The sequence below is a fragment of the Mauremys mutica genome, chromosome 17 (assembly GCF_020497125.1).
Source record: "Mauremys mutica isolate MM-2020 ecotype Southern chromosome 17, ASM2049712v1, whole genome shotgun sequence".
Lineage (NCBI taxonomy): Eukaryota > Metazoa > Chordata > Testudines > Geoemydidae > Mauremys > Mauremys mutica.
This window is the reverse complement of record NC_059088.1, coordinates 22,050,637-22,072,055: the sequence shown is the minus strand read 5'-3', so window position 1 is coordinate 22,072,055 and position 21,419 is coordinate 22,050,637. Positions and strand designations below refer to the sequence as shown.

The window sequence follows — 21,419 nt, the reverse complement described above, 5'->3', positions numbered from 1 at the left end:
AGCCGTACCATGGGGACACAGAGCCAGGCAGCAGCCACATGGGGATAGGGAGACTCTGGCAGGTGGATGAGGGGTGGCCAAACATCTCCTCTAAGGACCAGGAGAGGATGGAGAGGTGCATGCAGTAGAAGCAGAAAACAATGAATACTAACAAGTGAACAAGCAACAGGTGGGGTGGGCTTATTTGCTAAGGTCTCCTTGGCTTGGAAAGAAGCCCCAGCACCAGCCAGAGTCACACCTAAAATTGAATAATTTACCAAGAGGACATCATGACTGACAGATTCTGAGCAGGCAGTTGGGACCGGGAATCTGGGCATAATTAAAAAAAGATACTTTGCACTTCTACAGAGCTTCCTCCTGCAGGATCTCAAAGCACTTGATGAACAATTAAGCAGCCCTCATAACCCTCCTGGGAGAGGGAGGCTTTGCTCTCTCCTTTTAACAGATCAGGAGACTCAGGCAAGGGAGTGACTCTCCCAAGGTGTCACAGCCAATGACTTGCAGAGGCGGGGGCTTGATTATCGCATGCCATAACACGCACAGCACCACCTCTTCAAAAGGAGTTACGCTACGCAAAGGATGAGACCATCAGGCCCCCGGAGTCCTGACACCCAACTCCCTGTTCTAGTCACTCGCCAACACTCCCATCCAACAGCTGCAGATAAAACCCAGGAGTGACTCCCAGGTTCCTGCTCCCAGAGCTGGGAATAGAACCCAGGAGTCCCCACTATCAGCCCTCCGCACTACACAACCCACCTCTCCTGGTTTGGGCAGTAAGCGGATATTGCGAACCAGTATGAAAGCTTGCCAGGAAAGGGTTACTGTCAACTCACAAAACATATTAAGCAATTTCGGTGCAGTTTCAGGATCTTACCTCCTTCCTCCACTTGAGCTCACAGAACACCCGCTCGAAGCACTCGTGCATGTAGTTGAACTGCAAAGATAAAGCAGCCTTCTCTCAGGTTGACGTAAAGCGCAGCAGCAATAGCGCTGCGCAGCTCCGAAATGACAGCCTCCCATTAGAGCGCAGGGCGGGAGTCAGAAGCTGTACACTCAGCTTGTGTACACAGCAGGGGAAGGCAGAGGTACCAGCTCTACCCAGCAAGAACTTACTGTATCTCTGGCTCCTCCAAGTGGCTGTCTGGTTACGCAGCGCAAGGAAAAGTTGAGTGTCAAATCTGCTTTCACACCAAGAGATCAGGGCAAAGAGAATTCTACACCAGTTTCTAAAAACTGGGCAAGTCCCTCTCCTTAGTGCATTTGCAGTTTAACAAGGTCACTTACATATGGGGTGAAGATTTTAACCCATCGAGGTTTCTTCTCTCCTCGTGCGTATTCAAAACAGAATGCCATTCCCTCTTCGTCTGTGTCCCACCGCTGCATCTCGTCCCACTCAAATGCTATTACCTGGTTCTAAACAGAAGAAGAGATCGGGGTCCAGAGCGGGCCATACTCCAGTTGGGAGGGTCTTGGCCACGGCCAAATCAGGAGGCAAGTTAGCGCCTGAAATGCTACAGGGCAGATCTGAACCGGGGCAGGGCAGAGCGCAGGGGAAGAGACGGAGAAGACAAGGGAGTCCCAGGAATGCTGCTGAATGGTGCGCAGGGGAAGTGGGGATACAGAGAGGTTCTGCTAATGCTGCAGAGCTAGCTATGGGAATCCACCATAGCAGCAGGCTCTGTAATCACACAATAGTGCATTTACCACCGGTTTAACGGCCACCTCCTCCTGCTCTCAACTTTACTCTTCCGGCAGCTGCAGCACCCCAGGAATGGGGAACCAGTAATCTGCCTCTTCCTGCAGCAACGCTGAACTTCCTCCGACCCAGGAAGCCCTGCCATGCCCTTGAGCATTTTACCTCTAGCTGACCCTCCTCTGTGCAGGCGTGGAGTTTAAAGTGCTTGATGCTGATGGCTGTGATCACATGACCCTTTCGCCGGGAGTCGCAGGAGCAGTGGGGGAAGATGATCTCATTGTAACCCTCACATGTCCGCAGCATGTTTAAATACTGGAGAAGAGCAAGAAAGTGATGTGTTGGCAGCAACAATCCCCCTTCACCCCAACCCTCTGCAATCCCCTCAGTGTCCAGCAGCCCCTTCCTGCAATCCCAGCTGGGAGACACATCCCTGCTCTTAACCATATGGATACCACCACATTCAGTCCACTGCCAGAAATTTGGCTGAGGTTTGCGTGGGCTGAATTCCTGCAGCCTCGAGCACCGACTAATTCCATAAATGCTTTCTAAAAAGCTGGCCCAGCTGGAATCACTAGATACCATGGCTCTGAACGTCCTGGAAATCCTTGGGATTTTTTTTTTTTTTTTTTTTTTTTAAACATAGCCACAAATGGTCTAGCTCTCACTCTGAGCTCACCCTGAGTGTGGATCTCATTAAAACCATCTTCATTGCTGCTTACACTGTCATGTTCCCCAAAATCCCTTGCTGAGTTTTACCTGACTCTGTCATCGGTCAGGGACGACTAGAGTCGTACAGAGCTTAGAACCAACATACTGTGTGCAAGTATTGCTGAAGGCCTGGAACAAACTCAAAACAGAAACCAGGGACTTGGGGCCTAGAATGGGAGGAAGGGAAAAGTTACAACAGGGTGAACTGAGGCCAGAGCATCCGCCTGGATTTTCAGCTCTAATGCTGAATCTCCTAGTTATGGGTTCAAGTCACATAAAGACACTGTCGAGTAGTTTCAGGCTCACCATCGAAGGTTTGCGTTAAAGGGTTTTAACAAAAACTAGTAGAGAAATATTGACACGGGACTTCTTCTCTTATTTAAATGAACGCTTTGTAAAAAGTGTAATAATTCGCCTGCAGTGCTGGGAGCCCAAACAAAGCAGCCTTGTGATAGGGCAGGAGAATCAGAAAGGGAAACTGACTAGAGACAGAATGGGAAACCGACCTGGCGAATTTCACTGAAAGCTCAGTGAGATGCAAGCAGTAATCAATTAGATTTCAGAGCATCAATTACATGTTAAATAGTACTTCTGAACTTCAAAGCACTTTCTAAACACAGCACCTCACTGAGGCCAGCTTTACACTTAAAACTTTTGCAGTATAAAAATACTGGTTAAAGGAGCAATTATTTTTTTTATCCTGGCCAAAGCCCTAGCGTATATGTAGCTATAGCAGGAGGGAGAAGTGCTTTTACTGGTCTCAGTAAACTGATATAAACCTGCGTAAGCTGCATCCGCTGGGGGGCTGCCAGTATAGCTATGCCAGCACACTTTTTCTAGTGTAGACTAGGTTATAGTGTAAGTTGCCACATCCCCATTTTACAGATGGGGGAAAACGAAAACAAAGTTTCAAGTGACTTCACCAAGGGCACAGAGGGAGTCAGGGACGAAGCTGGGAAAAGAACCCAGGAGTCTTGTATTCCGAATATGAACCTTAATTTCTCCCCCTAGCTTTATGATTGGAAGTGTTTTACGTAAGGTTTTGGGGACAGGAGCCACGTCTTCCAGTGAGTTTGAACCGCTCCTTGCACAAGGCTCCAACCACAACTGGGACCTGGAGACTCTACTGCAACAGGAACCGTCATTGGCACAGGTGAAGAGTTCCAATGATACTACCTTGACCTTGGCCCTTTAACCCTATTTCTGATGTTTGCAGTAGCTGAAAAGCCAGTGATGAACCAGCCCGTAAAGGAATGAAGGGGCTCCGGGCTCACTGGAGTGTCCCACCAGCTCAGCGGTGAAGCAGGCAGGGGGAGGGGGATGTTTAGTATTCACTGTGGTAAGCAAATACACGGATTAGGGAGTGATTAAGAAGGAAACTCTTGGCTTAAGGCACCACAGCCTCTCAGGTGACCTGGAGGCTCCACAGAGAGACGTTTCAAGCTCCTCCAGCACTGATCTGTGACAGCTGTTACCATCAAAAAGGGTCAACAGGGCTCCCATTAGTACGAGCATGGGCGGCGGGTGGAGTCCCCCTCCGGGGAGGCTAGCCCCCAGTCTGCCCCTTCCGCCCATGCCCTCCCCACGGCCTGAGCCCCGAGACCCCCTGCCCCCTCCCAGCCGCAGGAGCCCCGTGCCTTGCCCCCGCCCAGAGGAGCCTCCCCATCCCCCTCCAACCGCCTGGAGGAGCCCCAGGCCAGCCGCAGCCCAGAGCGCTCCCCCACACCCACCCAGAGGAGCCCCTGCTGGGCTGGCTGAAGCCTTGAGGCTCCCCCTCCCCTCTCCACCTGCCCGGAGGAGCCCCAGGCCAGCCATAGCCTGGAAGGGCCCCCCCGAGCGTAGGAGCCCTAGCTGGGGTGGCCGAAGCCCCAAGCTGAGCCTCCCCCTGCTCGGACCCAACCCACCCATCATCTGTAGAAGATGCTTTTGATATGCTCCATGCAGGTTCCGGGGCAGCTGAGGAGGAGGTATGTGCCTCTTCAGGTGCCCCAGAACCTGCATGGGGCATAAAGCAAAAACTTCACCACCAAACCTTGCAACTGGAGGTTCGGCAGCTGCAGCAGCGTCAGGGGAGGCAACGCCTCCCTGGCCTATTATACCCACCGCCCATGAGCCTGAGGTACAGTAAGAGCTGGCAAAGGCTAACTGGGGAGAGGATTTCAAACTGCTGGTTTCTGGCGCCAGCGACCTCCCAATCTACAGGCAGGAACACTGCCAGGGCTGTGAGCATCCACCAAAGGTGGTCAGGGAAATAAAACCTGACAGGCTGGAGCTCAGAGTCAGACAGGACAGTGGGAGGCCCCATGTTTATTCAGTCTCAGCGATCCCAGAGCAACTCAGTAAGTTATTCCATGTACAAGCCCAACGATTCTTCTGACCTCAAAGCTACGTTTTCTGCCTCTGACAGCCCCAGCAGCAACAGGGAGGCTAGGAGTGGAGCTCAGCTCACGGTGTGGTGACGTGCAAGGCGCAGCCGTGTTGGCACAGACGCAGAAGCCGGAGGTGTGTAAATAAAGTTACACTAGCGCCACAAGCACTGGCTATGCAGACTGCTTGGCGATGGGTTTCATACCCTCCCCTGAAACGTCTGGTACTGGCCACAGAGAGAGAGGATACGGGAGGAGATGCACTACTGGTCAGACAATTCCTGTTCTTAGAACAGATCAGGATGGAAACAGCCCTTTGCTCATCAGATACTAAACAGGCAGAAGAGCTACCATCAAGGACCCCAACAGAGTGATTTATAAAAAGTCTTTAAGTGCTGTAGATTTACCTGCTCAATGTTTTTTAAACAAGAATTGAGTCCTGCCCCAGCGGTACACACCACACACGTAAGGGAGTTTGACTCAACTCAATGCATGATCTGGCATATGGACATTAGCTGCATACAAACTAACTCACTGAGTGCTTTGGGAGTGTCTCCTGCCAGTTCACACCGTGATAACCTTGCATGCAGGGACTGGCACAGCAACCTGGCATTCCCCTGTGTAGTCAACCAACGCAAGTCAAAATAGACCCACAGTGCTCTTCCAAACACAGCTTCTCTTGGAAAGTGGCACTTTTATAGCTTCACTGCAGGCCGGAAAGGCACAATCCAGGGCCAATGCCAGAGAAAACAGCCATTTCCAAGTAATGAGAGAACAACAAACATACCATGACCATCTTTTTCTGCTCAGACAGCTTCTGTAACTGGTAGGACTTTTCCTCAGCTTTGATGCAACCTTTCTTCACATCATCTACAGCCTACATGAAAAAAGGGGGAAAGGAAACCGAGCAAAGGTGAGTCTTCAACAGACGATTAAATGCAGTACTTTCACCTGGCACGTCTACGGGATTTTTGTGCGCTTTACAAATATGAATTCAGTGCACAGCACCTTTGGGCCGTATGTGACGTACTGGTTTTACAGAAGCAGCAAAGAGTCCTGTGGCACCTTATAGACTAACAGACGTTTTGCAGCATGAGCTTTCGTGGGTGAATACCCACTTCTTCAGATGCAAGTCACCAGTACGTCACATATGGCCCAAAGGACTCTTTGCTGCTTCTACAGAACCAGACTAACACGGCTACCCCTCTGATACTTGGTTTTACAGAGGAGTAAATGAATGGAAAGAGGTGAAGTGACTTACCAAAAGAGACAACGGGTCAGTGAAAGCACAGACAAGAACCCAGGAGTCCTGGCATATTTAGTGGTTAGAGCAGGAGACAGGGAGTCTGGACTCCTGAGTTCTTCTGTTTGCTCTTTGAGGGACTGAGCCAGTGATGAGTAGCAGCAGGATCCTGTATTCTGTTTCTGACCCTGCCCGAAGTCATTGAGCGACAGTGGGCAAATCATTCAACCACCAATTTCCATTTCTTACACAACAGGGATGTACATAGGACGGGGCCTTCCCCACCCAAACTCTTCGTGGCACTGAGGCATTCAGACTAGCTACAGCAACACGAGCGGGAGCTGCTGTAAATGGCTTGTGATTAAGTTAGTTCAGCATTCCGAGGCAAGGAATTCACATGCACCCACCTGGTGGAAGAAGTAGGTAACCGCAAGGTCATTGTCATTCAGGAGGGCTTCCTCTTCTGTAGTGAAGAGCCATTTCCTGATAGTCAGACAAGTCCCCGGCACCGCCGACGTGTAGTTCTGTACGTAGAGCTTGTGTGGGAATTCATTGGGCGCCAGTTTACGCACTGCAAGACCCACGGGAAGAGTAGGATGAGCTCTTTGGGGAGGAAGAACCATCCTTTTGATCTGTACCTGTACAGCACCTAGCACGATGGGTTGCTGGCCTATGACTGGAGCTCCTAGGCGCTACCGCAACACAAATGAATAACTGTACACCAGGGAAGTCACACTGCCTCAGCTAACACAATGCAAAGCCAAGTGAGTGAGCTGGTCCCCATGGAGCAGATGGGATCAAGACCCCAGCTCTGCTTTTTCCAAGATCCTTGCCCCATCTGAATTTTGCCTTCACAATGGCGGAGCTTTACGAGGCTAGTTATTTACAGGCTCAACACACAGGCACCTCAGCCATCAGGAATTTGTATGAAACCAGAATCCACTCACTTGACCTGCTGTCTAGGGAATGCTGCTCCCCAGGGGCTGTACCTCAAGCCTGTGTGGAAAGCAGCTGCGTAACGCAGAACTTCAGCTGAAAGCAGCCACGCTTGGCCAAGACAGACCATATTTGTCAGACCGTCACAGTTTCTTTTCACTCTTTGTGACGAGTACAGGGATGTATCCTGCACAAGTCTTAGATTTTGGGTCTCTAGCCTGGGCACTGGGGCATTCAAGCCACCGGAGAAAACAATGCAGGGAAGAGTCTTGCTTTGGCCTACGGGAGTGGATAACATGGAACCTAGCGGGGCTACGATTCTTATGATCCATTGTCGGGCGCTTCAGAACAGTACAATACATTTTCTCACACACACTGAAGCTGCTTTAAGATTCTCCCAAGCGACAGAAGGATCTCACACGCTATCTGGGCAGTCTGCCATCAGAACCAGAACAAAGACTCGGACAGCGGTCAGTGATGAAGGAGCTGCCTTCAGGCTATTCGGTATCTGCTCGGGATGGTTGGTACCATAGGCAGCGTGACTTTGTTGTGAGTTTACTGTATTGAAAAAACACTTTGCTAAACGAGGGAGCAAAACACTGCGTGAGCCAGCATGACCCACCTGCGTGACTTTTCAGCCCCACGTTCAGGTAGGACCACTGTCCTTGCACTGTCACAGATGGAGCTCAGTTGTTTGCAGGGAAACTAAAAGGAGCGTGTACAGTATATACAGAAGTGTGAATATTCAGAATGAGTTTTACCAACACACCCGCCACCAAGGTTAACTAGAGCATATACTTGTCAATCGTTTGAGAAGCAGGGCACTCGTAAAAATAAGGAATAACTATTATTAATACCCAGCTCTTATATAGCACTGTTTGGAATCACGCAGTGTGAAAACTTCCTGTGTGAAGCTCCGCCAATACACCCCAATTCTGACATGCCTGACAACGACTGACATTCCTATGTGGGTTCCCTACACAGCTCTGCCAATACATTTCAATCCTGTCCTGCAGCATGCTCTTCCATTCCAGTCCCGGGCTCCCCAGACACAGATCTGCCAATGCCCTGGGATCCTGCCCTGTCATCTCAGCGCCAGGCATCTCTGATAAAGCAACTGTCAACTCGGTGGCATCCAGTGGTAATTTTGTGATTGAGGCTGCTTCACAGGAGACAGGGATGAACCACTACACTTTGATGATCCAGGATCAAGATCTGCATGCCAATCTAGTCTGCTGTGTCAGAGATATTTTAGAAGTGCTTTCTTTAAAAATCTAAAAATGCCTCTGCAATCCAAGCCAGACGTGTCTTCCAAAGCAAAAACCAGCGGGAACAGTTTGTACTATCTCGGCCTATATTTCACAATTAGCAACGTAGCACAAGGCACGCCTTCAGCCATGGAAGAAAGCCGTTAACGTACAGATTGTGGGAACAGGGCTAGGAATCAGGACCCCTTGGCTCAAAGCCTAGCACATACAATCTAATACAGTCACATTTAAGTTACTGGACTTTCTTTTGCTTCAGCAAATCCAGTTTGAAACTGGGTGAAAAACAGAAGCGCTGCTGCTGCTGCTGATTTTTGTCTGTGTTTTTTTTCGAATCAGTATGCTTTACTTATCTCTAGCAGGCAGGGAGGTGTCATCATCTAAACCCCCAGAGACTCCCACAACCGAGGCTCAAATGCCAGCAGAGTTCTCTGCACTTCATCCTCCCAGGCACTATAAAGAGCATCTTAAGCAAACTGGAATCCTTAAAACTAAAACAATGTTTTCGTTTCTCACAGTTTTAGTCTCCTTGAACTGTTTAAAAAAGGGAAAGTCAAGCATTAGCAGAAGCAAAAACCATCAAACTTCGAGGGCTCCTCATTACCAGAGTCTCCAAGGCCTGGCAGATTTCCCCTGGGGGCTCTGGATTTTGAAAGCAGATAGGAGCAAAACGAGAACGCCAGCAGGCTCTGCTGCTGCAGAACTTTTGCGTGGTTGGGTTGGGAGCATTACGAGACTTACCAAAGGAGTGATTGATCACTTCAAACAAGGCAAAGTAGTTTGCTGTAGTGCTGTCCATTCCTACTTTTGCAGCCACAGCCTAAAGTGCAACCGAAAGGAAAAATTGTGTCAGCAAAATTGTGCTCAGCACTCTTCCGACTTCTTCGGGGACAGGGCCGGCCTAGCTTCACACATGTTATTTACAAGTCACCGATCCCGGGTATTAGTCACCAAGGAAAGCTTTAACACTATTCCTGTTCAGTCACACATTTTATTTAACTAGGGCTCAGAGTCTCTTGCTCTTTCCTTCTGTAAACTGCTCCAGATTTCAAGCACTGCCACAGCTGACAATTAGGTCATCTTTTCTTCTGGTGCCTCAAGTTTCAGTTCCTAGTACACCAGGCACAGACGCCCTCCCCCCGTTCCCCTAGGAGTTTTTCCAGCAATACTTCAGTCCTGCATGCTGATAACAGAGCCATGCTTAAGTAGGACCTCGATACAAGCATGCAATTCAATAGACTGTGTCCTAAATGCATTAATATACACAGAGTCAGATTAGACAAGCACAGTTTTTCACTGCATAAATCTAGAACCCATGAGATTTTGCTGGCATGCCTGTCCTTTGGCTCTGTTACTTATAGCAACACTTTAATTTGTTCAGGTTTCTCTCTGAGCTACCATCCTCAGTTACAGCAGTACCGGCTGCATTTTGTTAACCTACTTTAAATGGCTCCCTTGGCGGCAGCACCACACTCTAGGCATACTCACGAAGCAGTAGACGAGTTAAGATCGCTATGGCGTGGGATGTTGCAGTGACTTCGAAGGGAGTTGAGGGGTCAGGACCTCCCCGGGGTCAGGCCTTAAACCTAGTAGTCCAACTATACAAGGTAGCTAAATACTAACTCCAGGCTCACGATTTCCCCAACACAGACTGCTCCTATTAAGACTCAAGTCACTGCCCTACTAGACAGCTGCACAAGCCTCATACGTTGGGTTTGCAAGCTCTCACTGCCTGCCGACAGCCAACTCTGCAGCCACAAGATAGAATTTGTCTAGTGATTAGAGAAATCCTGCTGCAGCTTTTAAGATATTATCAGTGAAAATTAACAGAGCGACGACTCTGCCCTTGCAGGAGAAACTGCCAAAGGAAACACCGTTTCACCAAGATGCAAGGTTGGATTTCTCCAGCACTCTCCCCCCCGTTGTGTTATTGCAGGAATAGTTCCACTGGAACCCACCCACCACGGAGAACAGCAAAGGGAAAGGTCTCTCTGTGCATGCAGGGTCTTGCTTCAAGTTTGAGCCACATTAATCTATTTCAGATCATTAGAAAGTTTCACGCAAATATGCACCTTACCTGATACACCTGGTCTGTAGTGCTGTTCTTTTTGACCCTGACTGTCACTGTTGTTGTGTCCGGTAGTGCTACTCTTAATTCCACATCTGACACACCATTGTAATTCTGGAAAAGAGAAAAGAACACGTAATCCATCAGAGTCCTTTCTTCCCATCATTCCACAGAGCATCCAGCCAGGAATCACTAGATTAGTAATCTAGGTACTGCAGGAGATACAACAGTCCTAAAGAGGAGTTATTTTACTCCAGAGAAATGATCCAGAAGTGGCATGGCACATATGCACAAATTAAGTTGGCTACGTTTACAAGAAGATTTATTTTTCTAACGGCCAGCCCTGCAAACTCACGCTGGGATCTGAGAATTAAAACAGGCTCTTTCTGGTTCACCCGTCGCTATCGGTATCTAGTTTATCTGACCCCCATTATGATAGTATCCGAGCCCTGCACAAACAGTAATGTGTTATCCTCACAACATCCGTGTGAGGCAGGGCAGGACTATTATCTCCCTTATAGAGGGAAACTGAGGCACCGAGACATTAAGTGATTTGCCCAAGATCTTACACAGGAAGTCTGTTGTGGAGCAGGGAATTGAACCAGGGTCTCTTAAACCCCAGCCCAGTGCTCTAACCATGGGATCGTCATCATCCCTCTCTAAGGGTTCTGTAAACAAATTCTGGCCTGTGTTCATAGATGTAACGGACCAAGAAAATTTGGTCCTACAAACAGAACTTGGTTAATCATTCTGGTTGAGGCTGCATGAGCCAGAACACACTCCAGCTCCCATTCACTGGAGTCAAAGCTGTCCAGCGTCACTATAGATAAATACAGATTTGCTAAACAGGAAGAGGTCATTTTTACATAGTCACTTTTCAGAATATAACCGCACTTCAGAATGAATCTTCAAGCCTCAGAAACTGATTTCTGATTGCAACAAAGGCAACTTTTGAAAAAAAAGGAAGAGGTGAATCCAGCAGCGTCACAAGACAGGAACTTGAATGAACCATTTCAGGTCACGATTGGATAGGATTTTCCACTTGCTTGAATCAGTGCATTCTAAGTTTGCCAATGAAGGAAGAGACACTCTTGGATACAGCAGCTCTACATACCAGAAGAAGTTTGGGGGGGAAAAAGCAACAGCTAGTGGGAAAATAACTCACAATTCCTGCTTTGCAATCATAACTAAATTATTCCGAGATAAAATATTAATGTTTATAACATCTATTGCCTTGGCTTCCAAAGGCTGCAGCATAAAATATGAGTAACATGCAAATGCAAAGCTACTCAAGCTACCAGAGGCTACGCAGAAGCCAGCAGTGCTGCAAGATGCAACATTAACACAAGCAGCCAGCAACAAACCCAATCAATGGATCTTATATTGGGCCGGCCAAGGGGACATGGTACGAAAGGCAAGGGCCCCCTATTGAGAGAGTTTGGTTGCTTGTTTGTAGAAATCTGAACTCCAGGAACTGACAAGAATAGCATCAGAGCTGTTCTTCACTGCAGCAATCCCCTGGAATAGCTGTATCAATAGCAGACGGATATAACGGAGGCACATGGCAACCTCTGACAAGTCTTTTGCCCCCATTACGATGGTACCTAGTGGCCAACCACGCAGCTTTCTGGGGTTACGGATACATCAGGCTACTACTTTTTTGCCATGATTTTCTGCGTGTAACTGGGCAACAACGGACAGCTAAGCAACTACCTGACCTGCTCTCTTTGGCCATACTTTACCTAGGGGTTTAGTTTGTTACAATCAACAGTCTGAAGGTAACAGTTATGAAAGAGAACACAGAGCATCGGATTGGCACTCCGGCGGAGTCTCTAGCATGCCCACTTACCTCGTCCGATTCCGATAAGAACTCCTGCATGATGTCGCTCTCCCCAATGACTCGTATGGAACATACTGCCGGACAAAGAGAATGCTGCGTTAGTGGATCACACCTGGAAGTGGGCACAAGAGCCTTCCGTCCCAGGGGGCTGGTTTGAACAGAGGCTGGGGGAAGGGAAGATAACTGTCAGTCACTGGTAGGTGGCCTGTGTGAAATGAAGTGGTACCTAAGCCACTGAGGACAGGGTCCACAACGCTAACAGAGACTGATTTATTCCTTTCTTGAAAGACTTAACAGGGAGGCTGTGGACTCAATGGGCCATGGAAGGCAGGGCTGAGATATATGAGCAATGTGTGGGAGAAGCTTACTGTGCTAATACCCATGCTGTACCCATTCTATGCAGAGAATCCTCAGGCTGGGAAACTGGCACCTGGCCCAAGCACTTGCACGGGCACACACGGTCCATCTCACCCAGCAATAGCCAATCCCTACTGTTTCAAGGCAAGCCAAGTACAGGGCTATACCATGGGGTGGAAACTCCTTTCTGATCCCCATTTACAATGCCTTGATTGACACGTGGGGGGCATGGTCTCTTACTAAGAACACTTCCAAGGTCCACAGATCAAGGAGGGGATTTGGATGCAGCGTTGCTACCCAGACAGCATAAGCAACTGAAGCTATAGATTCCAGGCTCTAAGCCACAAAAGCTTAAACAGAGACGCATACCACCCTTTAAAACATACAGCAGTGGCAAGGCCAAGTTACGGCAGTCTGGCTGGGATTCCCTAAGAAAAACCATGCAACCCTGTAAATAACGGCCCCCCATGCATTACAAACTAACACTGTTTTGTTGTTGGAAGTGCTCAGTAAGTCAATAACACACACGTCACTATGGCAAGTGAAGTTTGGTTTTTCTTGCAGTGTTTCCCTTGGAAAAATCGAGCCTGGTTTTAAATGAGCCTCTTTCCCTTGATGGTTTACCGCCATCTCCGTAAGCCCTTTCACTGGCTTGGAAGCTGACAGCTTCAATGTAGCACTGGGCTGGTGCTTCTGGCTCAGCTGGTCCTTTACCTTTCTCTAGATACTCCTCGAGCCCTCGGCGCCTGCCATCCAACTGCTGCTCCGATAAAGAGAAAGGCCATTTCCCCGGCAAGCGTGGAAAGGTGAAATTGGCAAACTCCCGCTTCAGGTTCTGGTGGAGGATGGCAAACTCCCTGTACCGCTTCGAACACAGCTGCCTCCCTGCCATGTAAACATTGTAAACCTAGCAGGATGCAGAGGGAAGAGAAGGACAGGAAAGTTGTCTAGTGCAATAAAAAGCTTCCCAAATGTAAACAGATGCACTGCTGCCTTCCTGAGTCTGCAGACAGCCTGAAATTAGCTGAGAGTTGTGAACTGCCTCAGTCATCTCAATGGGGTGTTGACTTCGAAGCTTAATGGTAGATTAGAAAATTGCTATCAATTTAAATCATTCATGTCACAGCTGATCATTTGGTCGGAGAAACACACCAACTAACGATTCCAGGCATCACTATTTGACACAGCAATAGACTGGTGTGGGGGCAGTGAAACAGCTGGCATAAGAAAAAGGAGTTCAAGCTGCCTTTCACCTACAAAAAACTGCACTCTAACCCTCTTTCCAAATGCCCCAACTGTGCACTACCCAGATGCCAGTGTCCAGCTTCCACCCTGACAACTTCTACAATGAAGAAAATTTGAAGGTATCACGAACTGATCAAACAAGAAATACTGCACTAATTAGATCAATTGTTTCCATAGCTAATAACTCCACACACACACCCCATGCGTATGTGTACACACACACACACACACACACACACACACAGAATTTCCAGTCTGCTGCAGAATTCAGCATCAGAAGGCCACAGAAATCCAGGGCCTTTGCTGCAATGTTTAGGTTTAGAATATACAAGGCCTTACTTAAAACACAGCCATTCCTCCAGAGCCCAAAGACAGCCTCTGATCAAGGATCAGGCTTAGACTCCATGACTGAATAGAGCCCCTTGCTGCTGTCAGGCACTCCCAACTGGGCAAGAGACAATGGGGCAGGGGAGAGGGGTTCAAATCTTTTGGAAACACCTCGTCATCCAACTAGCTTCTGTGCTGCGCACACAGCTCTGATTTCATCCCAAGGTCATTCAGGAAATGGGATTTGGCCTCTGTACCCTGATGGGAATTTGACATCAGAAAGGAAAAGAAAACGATCTAGAGTGAAGGGGGGTTTAGCCAACACATCGGGGCACCTTTCAAAGATCTAACACATCTACAGATCATGCCTTCACCATTCAGCCAGCCTCCAACTTTAAGGTCAATTAGTCCTACACACTGCATGTGGCAAGGTCTTTACAAAGAATACTGTTAAGGGGTCCAGACATAAGCGAGGGATTCAGAATCAGCGTTACCACCCAGACAGCATAAAGTCCAGGCCCCGCTGCGGGGCCGCGAGCAGGTTTCAGGGGGGCCGCCAAGCAGAGCCAGTGTTAGTCTTGCTGGGGCCCAGGGCCCTGAGCCCTGCCCCGTGGGGCTGAAGCCGAAGCCTGTGCAACTTAGTTTTGCGGGGATCCCTGTGGCAAGGGGCCCCAGGCAACTGCCCTGCTTCCTATCCCCTAACACTGGCCCTGGCTTTTATATGCAGAAAAACAGTTGTTGTGGCAAAGGTGGGCAGTCGACTTTTTATAGCCGGGGGGGGGTACGCGGGGGGCCTCAAAGGTTGAGAGCCCCTGGCATAAAGAACTGAAGCCACACACCAGGTTCTTATCAATTTTGCAGCTGTCTTGGCATTGCTAATATGCCCACAATGATAAAGAGGCACCAACCGATGGGACACTTGCCTTAATCAGCTTCACAGGAGGAAAGGAATGTGGTAGAGATATAAACACGCTTACACCCTTTTGTGGGTGCAAGATAAATTTGCACCACAGCAACCATCTTGCCAAAGTCATACATCAACTCCCCTTTGCATTTGCAACACTGAAAGCCCTGGCAGGTCAGAGAAGTAGAGTATTTCAAAAGGCACAAGAGAGAACCTTCCACAGCTCTTGGAAAATCAAAGAATTCTGAGTCCCACTTCGCTTCCAAGATCTGTACAGGGCGTGGTCTCGGAAGCTGAATCAATTTGTTTTCAGCATTAGCCATAGGAATAGCTGACCTGTGACCTTCCAAAAAAAAAAAAAGATTTTTTCAAAGCACAACTCTTGCGTTGCTCAAAAGCATATATTCATGACGTGATGCTGGAGCACCCCAGAGGAGGGAAGAAACAAGGAGGCGAGGCCAATATTAGCTGACCTCTGTCCAGCTGAGAACATACATTGCATTTGTCTAGTCATTTTAAGTTTGCATTTCATTCCAGCCACATTGCAGGCTTCCTGCAGCACAGATACAGCTGCTGCAGCTTCCTTGCAAGATTTCTTCTCTTTAGACTAAGACTCGTGTTTCTATCACCCTTTCCCTCTTGTCCTATAACTGGGTACTGAACTTAGCCATCTGCCTGGCATGGGTGCGGAGCCCAGAACTGGAACAACACGGGGTGCTACAGGATAGAACTGTGATATGGGAAACTTCCACACTCCCTGTTCGCACTATGTCTGGCCACTGCCCTGAATCCTTTGTTTCCATGAGGATCAAATCTGCTCCGTTTAAACGCACACGGTACATGTCCTAGGTTACAAGCCTCACACTAGATTCTGCTTCTTGGTGATGAACCAAGTTCTAGTCCTTGCCTCCCCAAAAACATACACGCTTCTGTGCGTCTGCCGGGTTCCTGGAACAGTAACACTCTGTCATGTTCTCCATGGGAAAATGCCTCCATTTTCTATGCTGTAAGGGAAAAAGTAGCAAACCGGGAACCAATTTGTCATTTGTCAGCTCCTTACACGCCAAACTGTAACTGCAATGCACACAGCGGGGACTGCTCTGGTTCAGTCAAGCTTTCAGTCTGGGCAGAGTAATTCAAAACCCAGCTGAGTTCACTTTAAAAATTCCTTCACCAGTGCACGATTGCCTTGCATGCCTCTCCACCCCACCCAAAAAGCAGTACCTCATCTAACCCTGACATCTCATCTCAAGACCCTCGGCAACTGTATATCCAGTTCTGTGTGATTGAAACAGCAGCTCTCTAGCCACTAGGAGGTGAAGGGAAGGTTCTGGCTAAGGTGATAAGAGGCAAAACGGAGAAAGAAAACCAGTCTGGGCAGTGAATTGGCCAAGGCAGTTTTTACACCATTTCTCCCCCACCCCAGGCAATGTACTATTATAACCAGCTTTTAAAGGACCCTGGATGTCTGAGTGTTTAAGTCCTGGGAACCAATGCTGGGAGAATTTTCACTTTGACGCTGATCTATGGGCCACTCCCAGGAGCTGGTGACCAGTAACTGTCCTCTTGACAATAAGTGCCTATTTGAGAGGGGAAGAATACCACACTTGTGGCTGGCTTCTGTCTCTGACAGTCACTTATGGAAAACCAAAGGCCGGATGGAATTTTGTCTTTTTTGCTTTAAGATTCTTTGCTGATTTTTCTCGTGGTTCAAACCTAACAGATATGTTATCAAAGCACCGTTTAGCTACACAAATCACCACTAAGGCTAATGGTGCTGGAGGGCTCTGGCCCCAACGGATGGACTACAGGACACAGCTCAACAGGTATACTACAGAGGCATTCAGGGAACATATAACAACCAAAGGAGCCAAGTAAAATGGCCTAGATGAGGCCTGGCCAATTAATATCCCTGGAACATGCCCAAAATTCCACTTTGGGACCTGTGAGCCATTCAAATGAGATTCTCAGTGTAAGTTTGCCCTAATCCAGTGAACAGTTTTAGATTTCTCTCTCTGTGATGCTTCCCAACCATTATTCCACTTGTAATAGATGCCTCACTTAATTCTGGCAGGTTGGAGCCCTCTCAGCCATGCCCCAGGTGAACACTACAGGAGCAGTGCCCAGGAACATTCACGTGTCCATTTGCTCATGGTAAAATTACTACTGCAACGCAGTGTGTCCAAGCTCTCACGCGTGATCTGACAGGGTGGCTCAAAAGTGAGAACAAGTTTGATCTCACATCATGAAAGCATCAGAGTCACTCACACAATTCGGGAGCAATTGGAAGAGTACTCGAAAGCAGCCTGGGATTGGAATGGCAGGTGGGACTGAGGACTAGGATTGAAATCCATCAGCAGAGCTTGTAGGGATCCCAGAACTGCAAAACCAGGGGTGCCGCAGAGCAAGATTGAGGTGACAGTTAGGGGTGAACCAGCAAAGCTGCTGGGTGTGTTACTAGAATTGCAGGGGTGCTGAGGCAAGGATTGAGGTGCATTGGCAAAGATGCATGGGCCCCAGAGGGGGAACAGCAGAAGATGCTGCGGATGAGGACAGATGTGCACTGGCAAAGCTCGATGGGCTCAGAAGTGCTAAAACAGGAGTGAAAATGTGTGTTAGTCACATCTATAGACATGACTCAGACACACAAGGAGCTGAGTCTAGTAAGATGGTGCCATTTTTATACCGTCACTGTTCTGAGTACAAGCAATCTTTAACCAACTCCACCCCTCCCGAAGCTCTTGCTGCTCTGTGGATTTGTTGCAAATAAGCCTCAAATCTCCTTTCGGAGTCAGTGGTGTGTTCTCAGTTCGAAGCACAGCAAATGCCAGCAACACAAGCTAGATGGAAATACATGCAGCCTAGCTGCCAGCAACAGCCAGCACCAGTCTTTGGGCAGAAACGTGACTAACAGATTTTTCCCAATTGATTCAAACCAAGAACAATAATCAGTAAGTAAACTTTAACTGCCACCAAGAGAAAAATAAAAGTTTATTCTGTGATCTGCAGTAATTAGATTTTCTTTCAAAACTTAACAATGGAGGGGAAGTGCTTTAATCATCCACAACTCCAATTAGGTTTTCCCCTCTCTACATCTCTGGGAGAAGGGAACCAGATTGGAAACATGCAAAATAGCTAGTGCATTCCATTCCAAGCTGCAGCCAGGCATCCATGATAAGCCAGAGTCAATAGCAAGCCTCAAAGGATGCATCCGCTTAGGCAGCAGTTTCAAGACAGACCATGTTATTTGAAAGAATGAGCACCAGCTCCCACAGTGAAGGCAGTCGGGCAGCGTCTTCCACCTGGGAGGAAGCTGGTACTTTCTACAGCTGATCCTTAACTAATGAGAACAGAAAGGGAAAGAAATACACACACACACACACACTCTTATCGTTTGTTATAGCACAGAGGTTACACACTTAGCCTGCTTATCAGGAGTGCTGAACAAGCAAACAGCTCCCACTGAATTAAGTGGGAGTGGCAGATGCTCAGCAACTGTGAAAATCAGGCCATCGTAACACCTGTATGTGAAATCTTTGGCCACTTCCCTGAAGATTAGTGAAGGATCACTCATACACACAGCACATTCTCAGGAAAGGCAGCAGAGTGAAACCAACACAATCAATCATTCCAATTTCATTCTGCTGTGTGGGAAGCTGCAGGGACACAAGCATGAGAGAAGAGTTTTTCTTCAATGGATCATACTCCTTAGGTATCTATCACAGGTATTCTAGGCACTTAATATAAAACAGGATATAGAAGCATATATGAGCTAACTGATGGTACTGAATAGAAAGTGTCAACCAAAGGCCATTTGTCAAGGTCACTCTCTGGGACCCACTGCTCAGAGCTACCCCACTTGTATGAACTGGCTGAAAACTGACAGATAACCCAGTTCAGAAAAAGAGTAAGTATTCCAACAGGAACGTGTTGGCATCAAAAAACCACCATCATAACAGGCACTAACTGGCTTCCTTGCTGGCAGACGCCGCAAAGAAGCCAAGGGACTGAATGAACCATGGAGGCCAAGGTCATCTCAGCCCTCGAGGAGGTTCCTCTGTTATGATGATTTTGGGAGGCTGGGAGGGACCCAGGCAGAGAGGAAAGCTTGCACTACTGCTGCTCTATGAATCAGAGGCCTTCATACATGGCATTGTTACGCCCTTTACATGCACTAAAATTAAAGGAAATAATAGGATCTGGAGTTCCAAGATATGGTCAGTATTACAGCCTCTTTGGGGTTGAGGGAGAGGGTCTGACAACCAGAATCCAGGGATCAGATTAAAAACCAGGCCTCTCAGAAAACTCTGACAGCTTAGGACCTGATCAGCAGGAAAACAACCCAATTCTGGACTCCACAAGGCATGCGCGAGCCAATACTAACCACAAACTTCTCGCCGTTCTGCTCCACGTGTTTGTATGTGGGGATGGAGATGGGCACAGCCTGCTTTTCGGTGTAGTCATAGAACGACTGCCCCAAAGAGTCGTCGCTGGGGTCGAGGTTATCAGCCTCATGGGGCGGAACGGATAACACTGTCAGTATTAACTCCTTCTCTCCTGCTCGAATCAGGTCCACCACCTGCTTGTGCGTTGCCCCTTCTACATTCACGCCATTCCTGGGAAGGGAAAACACAATCAGGTCATAAACAATGCAGATGTGCCTAAGGAGTCTCAGAACCGAGCCAGGATCAGCCCAAAAAAGTGTGAAAACAACGTAGCGCTTCTTATTTACTCCCTTTACAACACTATTAGCTGAAGCTGCCTAATATCATGCAGTTTGACATCCAATGTCCCTTCAGTGACTTCCACCAGTCGTGAATTTGAGCCAATGTCTATTTAGGTTTTGCAAAAAATAAAATAAATAAAACGGGGGGGGGAGGGGTCAAGAACCCTCTTGATGAATGGAACTGATTTCAGTTTTATGGCAGCGGAAATAGGATTTGCAATTTAACACTTCATTTGCAGTGCTGGGAAGCCAAACACTACCTGTGGTATATGCCAATCCAAGAGAACTGAATAGATCAGATCAGTAGAGATGGATGAAATTTTCCCAGCAAATAGTAAATTTGCCAAAAAGTCCATTTTTCAGGGCACCGAAAACTATTTGCAAATTCAGAGCAAATTCAGCTAACAGATTCAGCTGGAAATTTTCTTTTTTTTAAGAAGTATCTTTCCAGAATCAAAAGTTGTATTTCACTTAGCAATTTTTCTAATCTTTTTTCTAAAAAACAAAAGAAAAGGGGGAACCCCAACCCACCCAAATGACCCAAAAAGCAAAAATACCAAAAACATTTTGTGTTGGGTTTAAATGTTTTAATATTTTAATTTTTTTGTGCAAAAAATAAAAAAATCAGTTATGGGCTGAACCAAACCAATTCCCCCCCCTCCAAACGCACTTTTTAGTTTGGCCCCCGGATAGAAAAATCAAATTAGTCGCTCAGCTCTACTGACCAGTTTAGTTTCACTCTCCAACCTGTGAAGTCCAAAAAGTAAAAGATTCATTGATGGTAAAAAGCCTATTTGATTTTAATCTGTGATCAGTTTTTGATATTACAGTATCTTAAATAATGCAGCTGAGGCTTTGTTTAATACAAATATGCTCCCTGTAATTTTCGAAATAGGCTTTACATATGAGAACTACAATTCTTCACCTTCCCAAAATGCTCATTGCTAGATAGGTCCCTGGAAGATGAACTTGCTGCTTTCAACTTAAAGCACAAATCTAAGGAGGTCCAAGATTAGGGAAGGGAAGGTTGACCCTCAACACAGAAAGCAGGTTTAACAGATTTTAAGGCCTGAGGGGATCATTATGATCACCTTGTTGACCTTCTGCACAACACCGGTCAGAGAATTTCATCCAAAGATTTCTGTACCTAATCCCATAACTAACAGTTGAGTTAGAGCAAATATTTAAGTTAGGAAATAAACCCAATGTAAAAAAATGGAAGGCTTGAAACTCTTGACACTAAGTGGTCTCTGAGAACTGCAAATGTTATTGCTCTCTCAACAAACAGCCACTGGACAGTCAACCCCTGCTAAGTTCTGGTCCAAGGATAGCCCAAGAGACCACAGCTGGTTACCAGTTTTTTAAAGGCATTTGTTTTGTAGTAAAAAAAAAATCCACACAAACATAGCTGTTTTGTTCTCTCTTCCAGTTCTGGGGAGGGGGAAAAAAGCCTTTTTTTTCCTCCCAGATAAGAATTCAATTTAGCAGCAAGCCTCCATAGATGGTGTCAACGGAACAGTCTCCGCCAGGGTTTGGTATCTGAAACATCCAGTTGTATAAACAGGAACAGTCCAAGCCGCATCCTTGCTAATCAGCCCAGATGCACTGGAACTGGGCTGCAGACTCCAGACAGAGAGCGCATGTCTCATCTGAAAGGACTGGCCGCTTCTCTTCATTAACTACACAGGCTGCTCAAAAACACACCCTTGGAAGGGCATGAACACAGAATTAGCTCAGG

At 47.5% G+C, this 21,419-nt stretch overlaps 1 protein-coding gene across 3 annotated transcripts in view; it reads right to left on the bottom strand.

Moving 5' to 3' along the window:
- SNX27 (sorting nexin 27) overlaps positions 1 to 21,419 on the bottom strand; it is a 47,358-nt gene that overhangs the window by 5,326 nt on the left and 20,613 nt on the right. For all 3 annotated transcript variants that reach the window (XM_044991268.1, XM_044991270.1, XM_044991269.1), the window contains exons 2-11: positions 19,340 to 19,571; positions 13,194 to 13,386; positions 12,132 to 12,196; positions 10,292 to 10,396; positions 8,956 to 9,034; positions 6,421 to 6,584; positions 5,558 to 5,647; positions 1,859 to 2,008; positions 1,285 to 1,413; positions 875 to 934 (exon numbers count right to left, since the gene is read on the bottom strand). In XM_044991268.1, the coding sequence (XP_044847203.1) occupies positions 875 to 934; positions 1,285 to 1,413; positions 1,859 to 2,008; positions 5,558 to 5,647; positions 6,421 to 6,584; positions 8,956 to 9,034; positions 10,292 to 10,396; positions 12,132 to 12,196; positions 13,194 to 13,386; positions 19,340 to 19,571 (1,267 nt within the window). The remainder of the gene's footprint in view (positions 1 to 874; positions 935 to 1,284; positions 1,414 to 1,858; positions 2,009 to 5,557; positions 5,648 to 6,420; positions 6,585 to 8,955; positions 9,035 to 10,291; positions 10,397 to 12,131; positions 12,197 to 13,193; positions 13,387 to 19,339; positions 19,572 to 21,419) is intronic.